Source organism: Pristiophorus japonicus, chromosome 10 (assembly GCF_044704955.1).
Source record: "Pristiophorus japonicus isolate sPriJap1 chromosome 10, sPriJap1.hap1, whole genome shotgun sequence".
Classification (NCBI taxonomy): Eukaryota; Metazoa; Chordata; class Chondrichthyes; family Pristiophoridae; genus Pristiophorus; species Pristiophorus japonicus.
Window position 1 is genome coordinate 60,891,648 of NC_091986.1, and position 15,840 is coordinate 60,907,487.

General features: G+C 50.8%; 2 protein-coding genes across 6 annotated transcripts in view; one reads left to right on the forward strand and one right to left on the reverse strand.

The window, feature by feature from the left end:
• The window catches only part of LOC139274997 (uncharacterized), a 288,146-nt gene that overhangs the window by 59,343 nt on the left and 212,963 nt on the right, over positions 1-15,840 (forward strand). The window lies entirely within an intron of this gene.
• The window catches only part of LOC139274744 (UDP-glucose:glycoprotein glucosyltransferase 2-like), a 164,106-nt gene continuing 158,451 nt past the window's right edge, over positions 10,186-15,840 (reverse strand). Inside the window, exons 19-20 of the mRNA XM_070891431.1 lie at positions 12,005-12,124; positions 10,186-10,266 (exon numbers count right to left, since the gene is read on the reverse strand). Of these exons, the coding sequence (XP_070747532.1) occupies positions 10,261-10,266; positions 12,005-12,124 (126 nt within the window). The 3' untranslated portion in view covers positions 10,186-10,260. The remainder of the gene's footprint in view (positions 10,267-12,004; positions 12,125-15,840) is intronic.

A 15,840-nucleotide genomic window follows, 5' to 3' on the forward strand; every position in this document is an offset into this window, starting at 1 on the left:
TGGGGGGGGAGAGAGCGTGGGGGGGGGAAGAGAGCGTGGGGGGGGGGAGAGAGCGTGGGGGGGGGGGAGAGAGCGTGGGGGGGGGAAAGAGCGTGGGGGGGGGAAAGAGCGTGGGGGGGGAAGAGAGCGTGGGGGGGGGAAGAGAGCGTGGGATGGGGGGGAGAGAGCGTGGGGGGGGGAAGAGAGCGTGGGGGGGGGGGGAGAGAGCGTGGGGGGGGAGAGGACGCGATGGGGGGGGAGAGAGCGTGGGGGGGGGGGAAAGAGAGCGTGGGGAGGGAAGAGAGCGTGGGGGGGGGGAAAGAGAGCGTGGGGGGGGGAAGAGAGTGTGGGGGGGGGGAAGAGAGCGTGGGGGGGGGAGGGAGAGCGCGGTGGGGGGTAGAAGAGATGCGTGGGGCGGGGGGGAAAGAGAGCGTGGGGGAGGGAAGAGAGCGTGGGGGGGGGGAAGAGAGCGTGGGGGGGGGAAGAGAGTGTGGGGGGGGAAGAGAGCGTGGGGGGGGGAAGAGAGCGGGGGGGGGGAAGAGAGCGTGGGGGGGGGAAGAGAGCGTGGGGGGGGAAGAGAGTGTGGGGGGGGGGAAGAGAGCGTGGGGGGGGAAGAGAGTGTGGGGGGGGGAAGAGAGCGTGGGGGGGGGAAGAGAGCGGGGGGGGGGAAGAGAGCGTGGGGGGGGGAAGAGAGCGTGGGGGGGAAGAGAGTGTGGGGGGGGGGGAAGAGAGCGTGGGGGGGGAAGAGAGCGTGGGGGGGGAAGAGAGCGTGGGGGGGGGAAGAGAGTGTGGGGGGGGGGAAGAGAGCGTGGGGGGGGGAAGAGAGCGTGGGGGGGGGGAAGAGAGCGTGGGGGGGGGGAAGAGAGCGTGGGGGGGGGGAAGAGAGCGTGGGGGGGGGAAGAGAGTGTGGGGGGGGGGAAGAGAGCGTGGGGGGGGGAAGAGAGCGTGGGGGGGGGAAGAGAGCGTGGGGGGGGGAAGAGAGCGTGGGGGGGGGGAAGAGAGTGTGGGGGGGGGGAAGAGAGTGTGGGGGGGGGGGAAGAGAGCGTGGGGGGGGGAAGAGAGCGTGGGGGGGGGAAGAGAGCGTGGGGGGGGGAAGAGAGCGTGGGGGGGGGGAAGAGAGCGTGGGGGGGGGAAGAGAGCGTGGGGGGGGGAAGAGAGCGTGGGGGGGGAAGAGAGTGTGGGGGGGGGGAAAGAGAGCATGGGGGGGGGGGAAGGGAAGAGCGTGGGGGGGGGGAAGGGAAGAGCGTGGGGGGGGAAGGGAAGAGCGTGGGGGGTGGAGCGCGTGGGGGTGGAGCGTGGGGGGGGGAGGAGAGCGTGGGGGGAGAATGTGGGGGCGGGCCGTGGGGGCGGGCCGTGGGGGGGGGGAGAGAGCGTGGGGAGGGAGAGAGCGTGGGGGAGGGGGAGAGAGCGTGGGGGGAGAGAGCGTGGGGGGTGGAAGAGAGCGTGGGGGGGGGAGAGAGCGTAGGGGGGGCGGAGAGAGCGTGGGGGGGGAGAGAGGGGAGCGTGGGGGAGGGGGAGAGAGCGTGGGGGGGGAGAGAGCGTGGGGGAGGGGGAGAGGGGAGCGTGGGGGAGGGGGAGAGAGCGTGGGGGGGGAGAGAGCGTGGGGGAGGGGGAGAGGGGAGCGTGGGGGAGGGGGAGAGAGCGTGGGGGGGGAGAGAGCGTGGGGGAGGGGGAGAGGGGAGCGTGGGGGAGGGGGAGAGAGCGTGGGGGGGGAGAGAGCGTGGGGGAGGGGGAGAGGGGAGCGTGGGGGAGGGGGAGAGGGGAGCGTGGGGGAGGGGGAGAGAGCGTGGGGGGGGAGAGAGCGTGGGGGAGGGGGAGAGGGAGAGGGGAGCGTGGGGGAGGGGGAGAGAGCGTGGGGGGGAGAGAGCGTGGGGGAGGGGGAGAGGGGAGCATGGGGGAGGGGGAGAGGGGAGCGTGGGGGAGGGGGAGAGGGGAGCGTGGGGGAGGGGGAGAGAGCGTGGGGGGGAGAGAGCGTGGGGGAGGGGGAGAGGGGAGCGTGGGGGAGGGGGAGAGAGCGTGGGGGGGAGAGAGCGTGGGGGAGGGGGAGAGGGGAGCATGGGGGAGGGGGAGAGGGGAGCGTGGGGGAGGGGGAGAGGGGAGCGTGGGGGAGGGGGAGAGAGAGTGGGGGGGAGAGAGCGTGGGGGAGGGGGAGAGGGGAGCGTGGGGGAGGGGGAGAGAGCGTGGGGGGGGAGAGAGCGTGGGGGAGGGGGAGAGGGGAGCATGGGGGAGGGGGAGAGGGGAGCGTGGGGGAGGGGGAGAGGGGAGCGTGGGGGAGGGGGAGAGAGCGTGGGGGGGAGAGAGCGTGGGGGAGGGGGAGAGGGGAGCGTGGGGGAGGGGGAGAGAGCGTGGGGGGGGAGAGAGCGTGGGGGAGGGGGAGAGGGGAGCATGGGGGAGGGGGAGAGGGGAACGTGGGGGAGGGGGAGAGAGCGTGGGGGGGAGAGAGCGTGGGGGAGGGGGAGAGGGGAGCGTGGGGGAGGGGGAGAGAGCGTGGGGGGGAGAGAGCGTGGGGGAGGGGGAGAGGGTAGCGTGGGGGGGGGGAGAGAGCGTGCGGAGCACGGGCGGAGAGAGAGCATGGGGGGCACGGGGGGGGGCGGGGGGAGCACTGGGGCGAGGGGGAGCACAGGGGGGGGAGGGAGGAGCAAGGGGGGGGTCGAGGGGGGAGCACGGGGGGGGGGGGGAGCACGGGGGGGGGAGGGAGGAGCACGGGGAGGGCGAGGGGGGAGCACGGGGGAGGGAGGGAGGAGCACGGGGGGGGGAGGGAGGAGCACGGGGAGGGCGAGGGGGGAGCACGGGGGGGGGGAGGGAGGAGCACGGGGGGGGGGGGGCGAGGGGGGAGCACGGGGGAGGAGGGGGGGAGCACGGGGGAGGGGAGCATGGGGGGGGGAGGGGATGGCGGGGGAGAGGATGAGACTGTGCCCCCTGGTTCTAGACTCCCCAGCCAGAGCAAACATCCTCTCAGCATCTACCCTGTCAATACCCCTCAGTATCTTATATGTTTCAATGAGAACACCTCTCATTCTTCTAAACGCCAGAGAGTATGGGCCCAATCTACACAATCTCTCATCCCAGTCTAGTGAACCTCCGTTGCACCACCTCCAAGGTAAGTATATCCTTCCTTGGATCAGGAGACCAAAACTGTGCACTGTACTCCAGGTGTGGTCTCAACAAGTCCCTGTACAATTGTAGCAAGACTTCTTTACTCTTATACACCAATCCCTGTGCAATAAAGGACAACATGCCATTTGCCTTCCTTATTGCTTGCTGTACCTGCATGCTCGCTTTCTGTGTTTCTCGCACAAGGACACACAAATCTCTACCAAAGTGCATAACCTCACATTTCCCTACATTATACTCCATCTGCCATCTTACTGCCCACTCACTCAGTCTATCTATATCCCTTTGCAGATTCTGTTCTCCTCACAGCTCATTGTCATCCTCCTCCTGCTGCCCCCCAGCTTTGTATTGTTAACAAACTTGGACTCGGTCCCTTCATCTGGGTCATTAATATAGACTGTAAATAGCTGAGGCTCCAGCACGGATCCTTGCAGCACCCCACTAGTTGCAGCCTGCCAACCTGAACAAGACCAGTTTATCCCTACTCTCTGATTTCTGTCCATTAACCAATCCTCGATCCATGCCAATACATTACCTGCAAACCCATGAGCCCCTATCTTGTGTATAACCTCTTACATGGCACCTTATCGAATGCCTTTTGTAAATCCAAATATACTACATCCACTGGTTCCCCTTTGTCTACAGTTAGTTACATCCACAAAAAATTCTAATAAACGATTTCCCCTTCATAAAACCATGTTGACTCTGATAATCATGTTTTGATTTTCTAAGTGCCCTGATATCACTTCCTTAATAATGGATTCCAGCATTTTCTCCGACGACTGATGTCAGGCTAAAACAGTTCCCTGTTTTCTCTCCCCGATCCTTTCTTGAATAGCGGGGTTACAATTACTACCTTCCAATCCACTGGGACTGTTTCAGAATCTAGCAAATTTAGAAGATCAAAACCAATGCATCCAATATCTCTGCAGCCACCTCTTTCAGGGTCCAAATTTCCCCACCCACTTAGAACGGCGTACTTACCTGTGATACGCCGACTTTGTGGGGGGGAAAGCGCGCCGAAAAATGGCCGTCCTAATTTGGTCGCTCCTGGATCCCTGTGGTCCCGTGGCGTGGTGCAGCAAAACCTGCAGGGGGCGGAGCTTGGGCCTTGCTCGCTCAGCGCACGGGGCAGGGGGCGGAGCTTGGGCCTTGCTCGCTCAGCGCACGGGGCGGAGCTTGGGCCTTGCTCGCTCAGCGCACGGGGCAGGGGGCGGAGCTTGGGCCTTGCTCGCTCAGCGCACGGGGCAGGGGGGCGGAGCTTGGGCCTTGCTCGCTCAGCGCACGGGGCAGGGGGCGGAGCTTGGGCCTTGCTCGCTCAGCGCACGGGGCAGGGGGCGGAGCTTGGGCCTTGCTCGCTCAGCGCAAGGGGCAGGGGGCGGAGCTTGCTCAACGCAGCATTGGCAGTGGGCCATATTGGAAGGTAAGGTGTGAATGGTGATTTTTGGGTGGCTGAGGGAGTGGAAAGGAGTGCTGCATAGGTACATGCAAGGTCAGGACTGTGTGTTTTCAAGTTACCTGAGTGTAAATCCAATACACCAATGACGCAAGAGCGTGCAACAAAAACATGAGGAGGTGGAGAAATTAGTCACTGTCATTGAGGACAGATGGCTGGAGCTGGATATCTGCAAGAGTGGTCCCACAAAAGTTCCACCCAAAGAAATGAGGAGACGCTGGAACCTAGTTGCAGAAGAATGCTCCGCAGGGGTCTATTCCGCAACAACTGGAAGCCAGTGCAGAAAGAAATGGCAGGACGTTGGTCAAGTAGTGAGTGAAAGTAACATCTTCATCTTTAAATGGAATTGTAATTGTAACTGTGACCATCTGTATACGTCCCATCCATCAGAAGCGCACCATGTGTCAAAAGTTATATTTTCATCTTTGCAGAAGAAATTGGCCCACAACAAAAGGGAAAGACGAAGAACAGGAGGGGGGCCGCCCAATCTGCACCAACTATCACCCCTGGAACAGAGGGTTGCTGCCTTGCTGAGTCACACCGGCAGAAAAAGAATCAGCTCTGCACAAGCTGGACCCACACGCGAGGGTGAGGGCGAGTCATTATAATGCATCATCGCCCTTCAAATCAACCTGCTGACTGGCCTGCTACGCATCAGACTACTCATGCCACCCATCCTGTCCCCTCCTGTGCTGCTAACCATTTGGCTGATCTGTTGTATTTTGCAGAAGACGACAATCCTGAACATCTTGAAGATCCACCAGAAGATCCAGATGCATGCGCTCCAGTCTAAGGCGGCTGGGGGGAAGGAGGGGGTCCATGGATATGCGTTCATGGGAGAATGCTGACTGTGATATGGATCAGTCCATGGTACAGGGCATCACTTTGCCAGACACCTCCATGAGCTCTGCTACGACATTCCATGGTTTCACACCTTCCGAGGTTGCGAGTCCCAGTGGTGGTGGTGGAATGCAGGTTGGAACACCCAGGGCCCCACCATCCCAGCCTGCGCCTCGCACTGGAAGGGTGCCACTAGGCAGACTCACGGTGAGGGGAAGGAGAAGCCAACCAGTCTGTCTTCAGATGCAGCCTTCATCAGATGTTAATCAGGTTATGTAATTGGGTGAGGAGACCAACGCCCTCACCCAATCACTTGTGGCCGCCGTCAGTGGGGTGCGTGATGAGGCAGCGACACTGTCGGGAGAAATATCAACACTGAGACGGGAACTGAGGGCGGGCATGTCAGAGGGAGTGCAAACGATGGCAGAGGCCACGAGGGAGCTAGCTGCTGCAATAAGGGCACACAGGCCTGACAATCAAATGCCACTCCCACTGCAATCCCCAAGCCGGGCCCCCAACCCTCCCCACCATCATCACCGACCCGATGAGGAAGTGCACATTACCCAAGAAGTAGGTGGGAGATGGGTGCAGCCTTTCATTGCTGTTGTTGTTGTTGAAGTACACTGTCAACTTTCCAATAAAAGATATTTTGCGTTAAAACTGAATCATGTTTCATTACCACCACATAACATTTAGGAACAACTGTAAAAATAAATATCCCTCACCCCTACAGTCATGTGCGCCTGCCGCCACTAGCCCTGGCCGGAGGGTCCGCCGGTGCGTTCTGCAGTCGGCAAGATAGGACTGATCTATTTTCAGGAGCTGATTTATCTTTCATTTATTTGTGATGATGTTGTGAAGGTGTTTAGTGCTTTAGAATCCTCTAATTCACCTTCCCCCCCAACCCCCAACCACCACCCCCCCCCCCCGCCATCTCTGGCTACCTGCGCTGATTTCTTAAATGTCGGTAAGGGTTTTCTGTGCCGACAAAAGTGACCACATACACTGGCCTAAGTTAGTTTGCAGTAACTTTTAGCTGGCCAAATTTGCTTCTCTGGCCAAAACAGGCGTAAGTGGCTGGTAACGCAACCTTTTGGGGAAAAAAAATTAAACTAAAAAAAACGAACTAACTGACTTAAACTGGAGCAAGTTAAATAGGGAAATTTGTGATTTTTAAGTTACTCCAAAAAAAAGCCACTTGCTCCAAAAAAAGCGGGGCAACTCCTGGGGAAATTTGAGCCCTTTGAACCCGAGGCTGTAAATTTGGAGATATTACACTCAATTCCTTCATCTAAACCATTAATGTATATTGTAAATAGCTGGGGTCCCAGCAGTGAGCCCAGCAGCACCCCACTAGTCACTGCCTGCCATTCTGAAAAGGACCCGTTTATCCCGACTCTCTACTTCCTGTCTGCCAACCAGTTCTCTATCCACGTCAGTACATTGCCCCCAATACCATGTGCTTTAATTTTGCACACTAATCTCTTGTGTGGGACCTTGTCAAAAGCCTTTTGAAAGTCCAAATACATCACATCCACTGGTTCTCCCTTGTCCACTCTACTAGTTACATCCTCAAAAAATTCTAGAAGATTTGTCAAGCATGATTTCCCCTTCATAAATCCATGCTGACTTGGACCGATCCTGTCACTGCTTTCCAAATGCGCTGCTATTTCATCTTTAATAATTGATTCCAACATTTTCCCCACTACTGATGTCAGGCTAACCGGTCCATAATTACCCATTTTCTCTCTCCCTCCTTTTTTAAAAAGTGGCGTTACATTAGCTACCCTCCAATCCATAGGAACTGATCCAGAGTCGATAGATTGTTGGAAAATGATCACCAATGCATCCGCTATTTCTAGGGCCACTTTCTTAAGTACTCTGAGATGCAGACTATCAGGGTCGGGGATTTATTGGCCTTCAATCCCATCAATTTCCCGAACACAATTTTCCGCCTAATAAGGATTTCCTTCAGATCCTCCTTCTCACTAGACCCTCGGTCCCCTAGTATTTCCGGAAGGTTATTTGTGTCTTCCTTCGTGAAGACAGAACCAAGTATTTGTTCAACTGGCCTGCCATTTCTTTGTTACCCATTATAAATTCACTTGATTCTGACTGCAAGGGACCTACGTTTGTCTTCACTAATCTTTTTCTCTTCACATATCAACAGAACATTTTGCAGTCAGTTTTTATGTTCCCAGCAAGCTTCCTCTCATACTCTATTTTCCCCCTCCTAATTAAACCCTATGTCCTCCTCTGCTGAATTCTAAATTTCTCACAGTCCTCAGGTTTGCTGCTTTTTCTGGCCAATTTATATGCCTCTTCCTTGGAATTAACACTATCCTTAATTTCCCTTGTTAGCCACGGTTGAGCCAACTTCCACGTTTTATTTTTACTCCAGACAGGGATGTACAATTGTTGAAGGTATGTGATCTTTAAATGTTTGCCATTGCCTATCCACCGTCAACCCTTTAAGTATCATTCGCCAGTCTATTCTAGCCAATTCACGTCTCGTACCGTCGAAGTTACCTTTCCTTAAGTTCAGGACCCTAGTCTCTGAATTAACTGTGTCACTCTCTATCTTAATAAAGAATTCTATCATATTATGGTCACTCTTCCACAAGGGGCCTCACACAACAAGATTGCTAATTAGTCCTTTCTCATTACACAACACCCAGTCTAGGACGGTCAGCACTCTAGTTGGTCGACATGTTGGTAGAGAAAACCATCCCTAATACACTCCAGGAAATCCTCCTCCACTGTATTGCGAGCAGTTTGGTTAGCCCACTCTATATGTAGATTAAAGTCACCCATGATAACTGCTGTACCTTAATTGCACGCATCCCTAATTTCTTGTTTGATGCTTACCCCAACCTCTCTACTACTGTTTGGTGGTCTGTACACAACTCCCACTAGTGTTTTCTGCCCTTTGGTATTCCGCAGCTCCACCCATACAGATTCCACATCCTCCAAGCTAATGTCCTTCCTTAGTATTGCGTTAATTTCCTCTTTAACCAGCAATGCTACCCCACCTCCTTTTCCTTTCTGTCTATCCTTCCTAAATGTTGAATACCCCTGGATGTTGAGTTCCCAGCCTTGGTCATGTCTCCGTGATGCCAATTATATCATATTCGTTAATTGCTACCTGCGCAGTGAATTCGTCCACCTTATTACGAATACTCCTTGCATTGAGGCAGAGAGCCTTCAGGCTTGTCTTTTTGACACACTTTGCCCCTTTAGAATTTTGCTGTAATGTGGTCCCTTTTGATTTTTGCCTTGGGTTTCTCTGCCCTCCACTTTTACTATTCTTCTTTCTATCTTTTGCTTCTGCCCCCATTCTATTCCCTCTGTCTCCCTGCACAGGTTCCCATCCCCCTGCCATATTAGTTTAACCCCTCCCCAACAGCACTAGCAAACACTCCCCCTATGACACCAAATTGGGGGATAGTTAATACAGAGGACTGCAACAAATTACAGGCGGACATAATAAACTTGCAGAATGGGCATATAATTGGCAAGTGAAGTTGAACACAGGTAAACGTGAGGTGTTACATTTTGGTAGGAAGTATAGGGAGATCACTTATTACTTGGAGGGTGCAAGTCTGGGTGGGGTAGAGGAACAAAGCGATCTCGGAGTATAAATACACAAATCACAAAGTTGCGGCACATGCTAACGAGGCCATAAAAAGAAAACCAAGCACTCTGGTTTATTTCTAGAGGGATAGAGTTGAAAAGTAGGGAAGTTATGTTAAACCGGTATCGAACCTTGGTTAGACCACACTTGGAGTGCTGCGTATAGTTCTGGTCGCCATATTATAAACAGGATCGAGGCACTGAAGAGGGAGCAAAGATTTACAAGGATGATGCCAGAAATGCGAGGGTTTACATATCAGGAAAGGATGAACAGGCTGGCTCTCTTTTCTCTAGAAAAAAGGCTGAGGGGTGACCTGATGGAGGTCTTTAACATTCTGCAAGGAATGGAGGAATGGGAACAAATTGGGTCAGGGCAATTCATGCAAAAGAGAGATGAGGTACTGTGACATGAGAAAGCTCCTGGTCAGGGTAGATTGAAGCACAAAGAATACCTTCCACAGACTAATACGCTTGATTATGAACTGAACTCAACCCTCTTCATCTTTTGAGAGCAGCAATCAAGCACACTTAAGCTTCCAAGAAGATAAAGCTATTTGAAAGGAGTCCCCAATCCGCAACCAAAACTTCCTAATATTCCTCTACACTCCCAATCTGACCACTCATCCACATTGCGATGACATGTGAGCTTCTGCTTTCCACACAGTCCTTCATCACCGACCCCTGTAAATCTTCAAGCACTGACTAAACATTGAGTTAATTAGCAGAACATTCATTTATTTTGCAAATAATCGATTCCTCATATCCACTACTGATTGGGAAAGAATCGATGAGCTTGCTTAGGTCCTCTAATTCTGCAATCAGAATCCAGGCATTTGTTCACATTGTACAACTTGACGAATCTGCTGTGGCATACCCTGCAACATATGTAGATGTTGTTCAATGGTTTACCATGAAAAAGCTTGCTCATGTGCTTTCTCCAAGATTTAAATTTCTTCCTTCAACTTATATACTTACAAACAACAAATTAACATAAATTCTTGGTGTTCAGCAGTGAAATGTGAAATGCTTATTTCCAGCTATAGGCAATGGGGGGAAAAGGCATTAAATCATAGTAATCAATAATAATCAATAGATCGGAAACGTGCATGAACGCCCTCACAAATAGAAAGCACAATGACACGTACCTTTCCGTGTGAGGTATTTCATGTGGTCAGCAATTACTGCACTCTTGTCTCGAGAATCCAGGAAGGAATATGTGTGAAAGTCACTCCAGTCACTCAAAGCTAAAAATACAGGATAGGAGATTAAAGAAAATCCATCTTTGGATTCAATATAGAAACATAGAAAATAGTTGCAGGAGTAGGCCATTCAGCCCTTCGAGTCTGCACCACCATTCAATAAGATCATGGCTGATCATTCAGCTCAGTACCCCATTCCTGCTTTCTCTCCATACCCCTTGATCCCTTTAGCCCGAAGGGCCACATCTAACTCCCTTTTTGAATATATCTAATGAACTGGCCTCAACAACTTTCTGTGGTAGAGAATTCCACAGGTTCACAATTCTCTGAGTGAAGAAGTTTCTCCTCATCTCGGTCCTAAATGGCTTACCCCTTATCCTTAGACTGTGACCCCTGGTTCTGGTCTGCCCCAACATCGGGAACATTCTTCCTGCATCTAACCTGTCCAGTCCTGTCAGAATTTTATATGTTTCTATGAGATCCCCTGTCATTCTTCTAAATTCCAGTGAATATAAGCCTAGTCGATCCAGTCTTTCTTCATATGTCAGTCCTGCCATCCCGGGAATCAGTCTGGTGAACCTTCGCTGCACTCCCTCAATGGCAAGAATGTCCTTCCTCAGATTAGGAGACCAAAATTGTACACAATATTCAAGGTGAGGCCTCACCAAGGCCCTGTACAACTGCAGTAAGACCTCCCTGTTCCTATATTCAAATCAACTCGCTATGAAGGCGAACATACCATTTGTCTTCTTCACCGCCTGCTGTACCTGCATGCCAACTTTCAATGACTGATGTACCATGACACCCAGGTCTCGTTGCACCTCCCCTTTTCGTAATCTGTTACCATTCAGATAATATTCTGCCTTCATGTTTTTGCCACCAAAGTATATAGCCTCACATTTATCTACATTATACTGTATCTACCATGCATTTGCCCACTCACCTAACCTGTCCAAGTCACCCTGCAGCCTCTTAGCAACCTCCTCACAGCTCACACTGCCACCCAGCTTAGTGTCACCTGCAAACTTGGAGATATTACATTCAATTCTTTCGTCCAAATCATTAATGTATATTGTAAATAGCTGGGATCCCAGCACTGAACCCTGCGGCACCCTACTAGTCACTGCCTGCCATTCTGAAAAGGACTCGTTTATTCCTACTCTTTGCTTCCTGTCTGCCAACCAGTTCTCTATCCACGTCAATACATTGCCCCCAATACCATGTGCTTTAATTTTGCACACTAATCTCTTGTGTGGGACCTTGTCAAAAGCCTTTTGAAAGTCCAAATACACCACATCCACTGGTTCTCCCTTGTCCACTCTACTAGTTACATCCTCAAAAAATTCTAGAAGATTTGTCCAACATGATTTCCCTTTCATAAATCCATGCTGACTTGGACCGATCCTGTCACTGCTTTCCAAATGCGCTGCTATTTCATCTTTAATAATTGATTCCAGCATTTTCCCCACGACCGATGTCAGACTAACCGGTCTATAATTCCCCGTTTTCTCTCTCCCTTCTTTCTTAAAAAGTGTTACATTAGCTACCCTCCAGTCCATAGGAACTGATCCACAGTCTATAGACTGTTGGAAAATGATTACCAATGCATCCACTATTTCTAGGGCCACTTCCTTAAATACTCTGGGATGCAGACTATCAGGCCCCGGGGATTTATTGGCCTTCAATCCCATCAATTTCCCCGCACACAATTTCCTGACTAATGAAACAGTTTCCTCCATAAACAACTTGTAAAATAGGAAAATCACATAATTACAGTACCTGCCTTAGAAGTAAGGTCGAGGTATTTTCTTTCAGTGTTCGTAATTGCAGGATTGATGCGGAGGACGACATTGGGCTGATCCATCAGGAAATCTACCACGTCCATATGTTCATTTAATTGACCCTGTAATCAGATTTCATAATTAGGCTGCTGTGACTCAGGGTTTGCAATGGGCATTAGGGAGTTATTATTCCGTAATTATTAAAACAATGCAATCTAACTGGTTGGCAAAGAAATATTCACCCATAATATGAGACAAATGGATCTAGCCACCAAATAGGCAACAATCCACTTTAAATTCATATATTCTTAGAAGACATACAGCATTTCATGAGCCCTCCCACCCAAGTTTTACCGACTAAGGGCGAAAATGAAGAATCAGCTTCAATCCTGGAATTAACAATTGAAGCATTTATTCCCTTTCATTCAGGTTCAAGCAGAGAGTGCGAAAACGTTTTAGGAATATGCGCGTGGTTATGTCCCATTGCTTGCTGGGACAAACGGAGCCTTCTTTGATTTTACATCACTTGTGAGCAAGCAGAACTTTCTGCTCCAATTAAATGATTTGTTCGATTGGGGTACAGACCTGTTTGTGGGCGGTAACACGCGGGAAGCACGCAGAAGTCTCGTCCCTTGCGATAAATTCGGGTTCCTGCCCCCCGAAGGAAATGGAGCCCTCTATTTGGGGGTTTGATCGCCACTTTTTTGTGCTTCAGTTTAACCCATATGGCTTCATTTGATGATCCTTCGACTTTCTCCCCAGACAGCAGTAATTGTTTCGTTCCTCAATAGAGACACTCCCGTCCTTTTTTACTGCTCTCTATCCCGTCTGAAAACCCTGTATCCAGGAATGTTGAGCTGCCATACCTGCCCTTCTTTAAGCCATGATTTAGTAAAAGCAAAAGACAGAAAGGAGATGAGGAAAAGTGGAGGGCAGAGAAACCCAAGGCAAAGAACAAAAAGGACCTTTGTACAGCAAAATTCTAAAAGGACAGAGGGTGTTAAAAAAAACAAGCCTAAAGGCTTTGTGTCTTAATGCAAGGAGTATCCGCAATAAGGTGGATGAATTAACTGTGCAAATAGATGTTAACAAATATGATGTGATTGGGATTACGGAGACGTGGCTCCAGGATGATCAGGGCTGGGAACTCAACATCCAGGGGTATTCAACATTCAGGAAGGATAGAATAAAAGGAAAAGGAGGTGGGGTAGCATTGCTGGTTAAGGAGGAGATTAAGGCAATAGTTAGGAAGGACATTAGCTTGGATGATGTGGAATCTATATGGGTAGAACTACAGAACACCAAAGGGCAAAAAACGTTAGTGGGAGTTGTGTACAGACCTCCAAACAGTAGTAGTGATGTTCGGGAGGGCATCAAACAGGAAATTAGGGGTGCATGTAATAAAGGTGCAGCAGTTATAATGGGTGACTTTAATATGCACATAGATTGGGCTAACCAAACTGGAAGCAATACGGTGGAGGAGGATTTCCTGGAGTGCATAAGGGATGGTTTTTTAGACCAATATGTCGAGGAACCAACTAGGGGGGAGGCCATCTTAGACTGGGTGTTATGTAATGAGAGAGGATTAATTAGCAATCTCGTTGTGCGAGGCCCCTTGGGGAAGAGTGACCATAATATGGTGGAATTCTGCATTAGGATGGAGAATGAAACAGTTAATTCAGAGACCATGGTCCAGAACTTAAAGAAGGCTAACTTTGAAGGTATGAGGCGTGAATTGGCTGGGATGGATTGGCGAATGATACTTAAGGGGTTGACTGTGGATGGGCAATGGCAGACATTTAGAGACCGCATGGATGAACTACAACAATTGTACATTCCTGTCTGGCATAAAAATAAAAAAGGGAAGGTGGCTCAACCGTGGCTATCAAGGGAAATCAGGGATAGTATTAAAGCCAAGGAAGTGGCATACAAATTGGCCAGAAATAGCAGCGAACCTGGGGACTGGGAGAAATTTAGAACTCAGCAGAGGAGGACAAAGGGTTTGATTAGGGCAGGGAAAATGGAGTATGAGAAGAAGCTTGCAGGGAACATTAAGACGGATTGCAAAACTTTCTATAGATATGTAAAGAGAAAAAGGTTAGTAAAGACAAACGTAGGTCCCCTGCAGTCAGAATCAGGGGAAGTCATAACGGGGAACAAAGAAATGGCGGACCAATTGAACAAGTACTTTGGTTCGGTATTCACGAAGGAGGACACAAACAACCTTCCGGTTATAAAAGGGGTCGTGGGGTCTAGTAAGGAGGAGGAACTGAGGGAAATCCTTATTAGTCGGGAAATTGTGTTGGGGAAATTGATGGGATTGAAGGCCGATAAATCCCCAGGACCTGATGGACTGCATCCCAGAGTACTTAAGGAGGTGGCCTTGGAAATAGTGGATGCATTGACAGTCATTTTCCAACATTCCATTGACTCTGGATCAGTTCCTATAGAGTGGAGGGTAGCCAATGTAACCCCACTTTTTAAAAAAGGAGGGAGAGAAAACAGGGAATTATAGACCGGTCAGCCTGACATCGGTAGTGGGTAAAATGATGGAATCAATTATTAAGGATGTCATAGCAGTGCATTTGGAAAGAGGTGACATGATAGGTCCAAGTCAGCATGGATTTGTGAAAGGGAAATCATGCTTGACAAATCTTCTGGAATTTTTTGAGGATGTTTTCAGTAGAGTGGACAAGGGAGAACCAGTTGATGTGGTATATTTGGACTTTCAGAAGGCTTTCGACAAGGTCCCACACAAGAGATTGATGTGCAAAGTTAGAGCACATGGGATTGGGGGTAGTGTGCTGACATGGATTGAGAACTGGTTGTCAGACAGGAAGCAAAGAGTAGGAGTAAATGGGTACTTTTCAGAATGGCAGGCAGTGACTAGTGGGGTACCGCAAGGTTCTGTGCTGGGGCCCCAGCTGTTTACACTGTACATTAATGATTTAGATGAGGGGATTAAATGTAGTATCTCCAAATTTGCAGATGACACTAAGTTGGGTGGCAGTGTGAGCTGCGAGGAAGATGCTATGAGGCTGCAGAGTGACTTGGATAGGTTAGGTGAGTGGGCAAATGCATGGCAGATGAAGTATAATGTGGATAAATGTGAGGTTATCCACTTTGGTGGTAAAAACAGAGAGACAGACTATTATCTGAATGGTGACAGATTAGGAAAAGGGGAGGTGCAAAGAGACCTGGGTGTCGTGGTACATCAGTCATTGAAGGTTGGCATGCAGGTGCAGCAGGCGGTTAAGAAAGCAAATGGCATGTTGGCCTTCATAGCAAGGGGATGTGAGTACAGGGCAGGGAGGTGTTGCTACAGTTGTACAGGGCATTGGTGAGGCCACACCTGGAGTATTGTGTACAGTTTTGGTCTCCTAACCTGAGGAAGGACATTCTTGCTATTGAGGGAGTGCAGCGAAGGTTCACCAGACTGATTCCCGGGATGGCGGGACTGACCTATCAAGAAAGACTGGATCAACTGGGCTTGTATTCACTGGAGTTCAGAAGAATGAGAGGGGACCTCATAGAAACATTTAAAATTCTGACGGGGTTAGACAGGTTAGATGCAGGAAGAATGTTCTCAATGTTGGGGAAGTCCAGAACCAGAGGTCACAGTCTAAGGATAAAGGGTAAGCCATTTAGGATCGAGATGCGGAGGAACTTCTTCACCCAGAGAGTGGTGAACCTGTGGAATTCTCTACCACAGAAAGTTGTTGAGGCCAATTCACTAAATATATTCAAAAAGGAGTTAGATGAGGTCCTTACTACTGGGGGGATCAAGGGGTATGGCGAGAAAGCAGGAATGGGGTACTGAAGTTGAATGTTCAGCCAT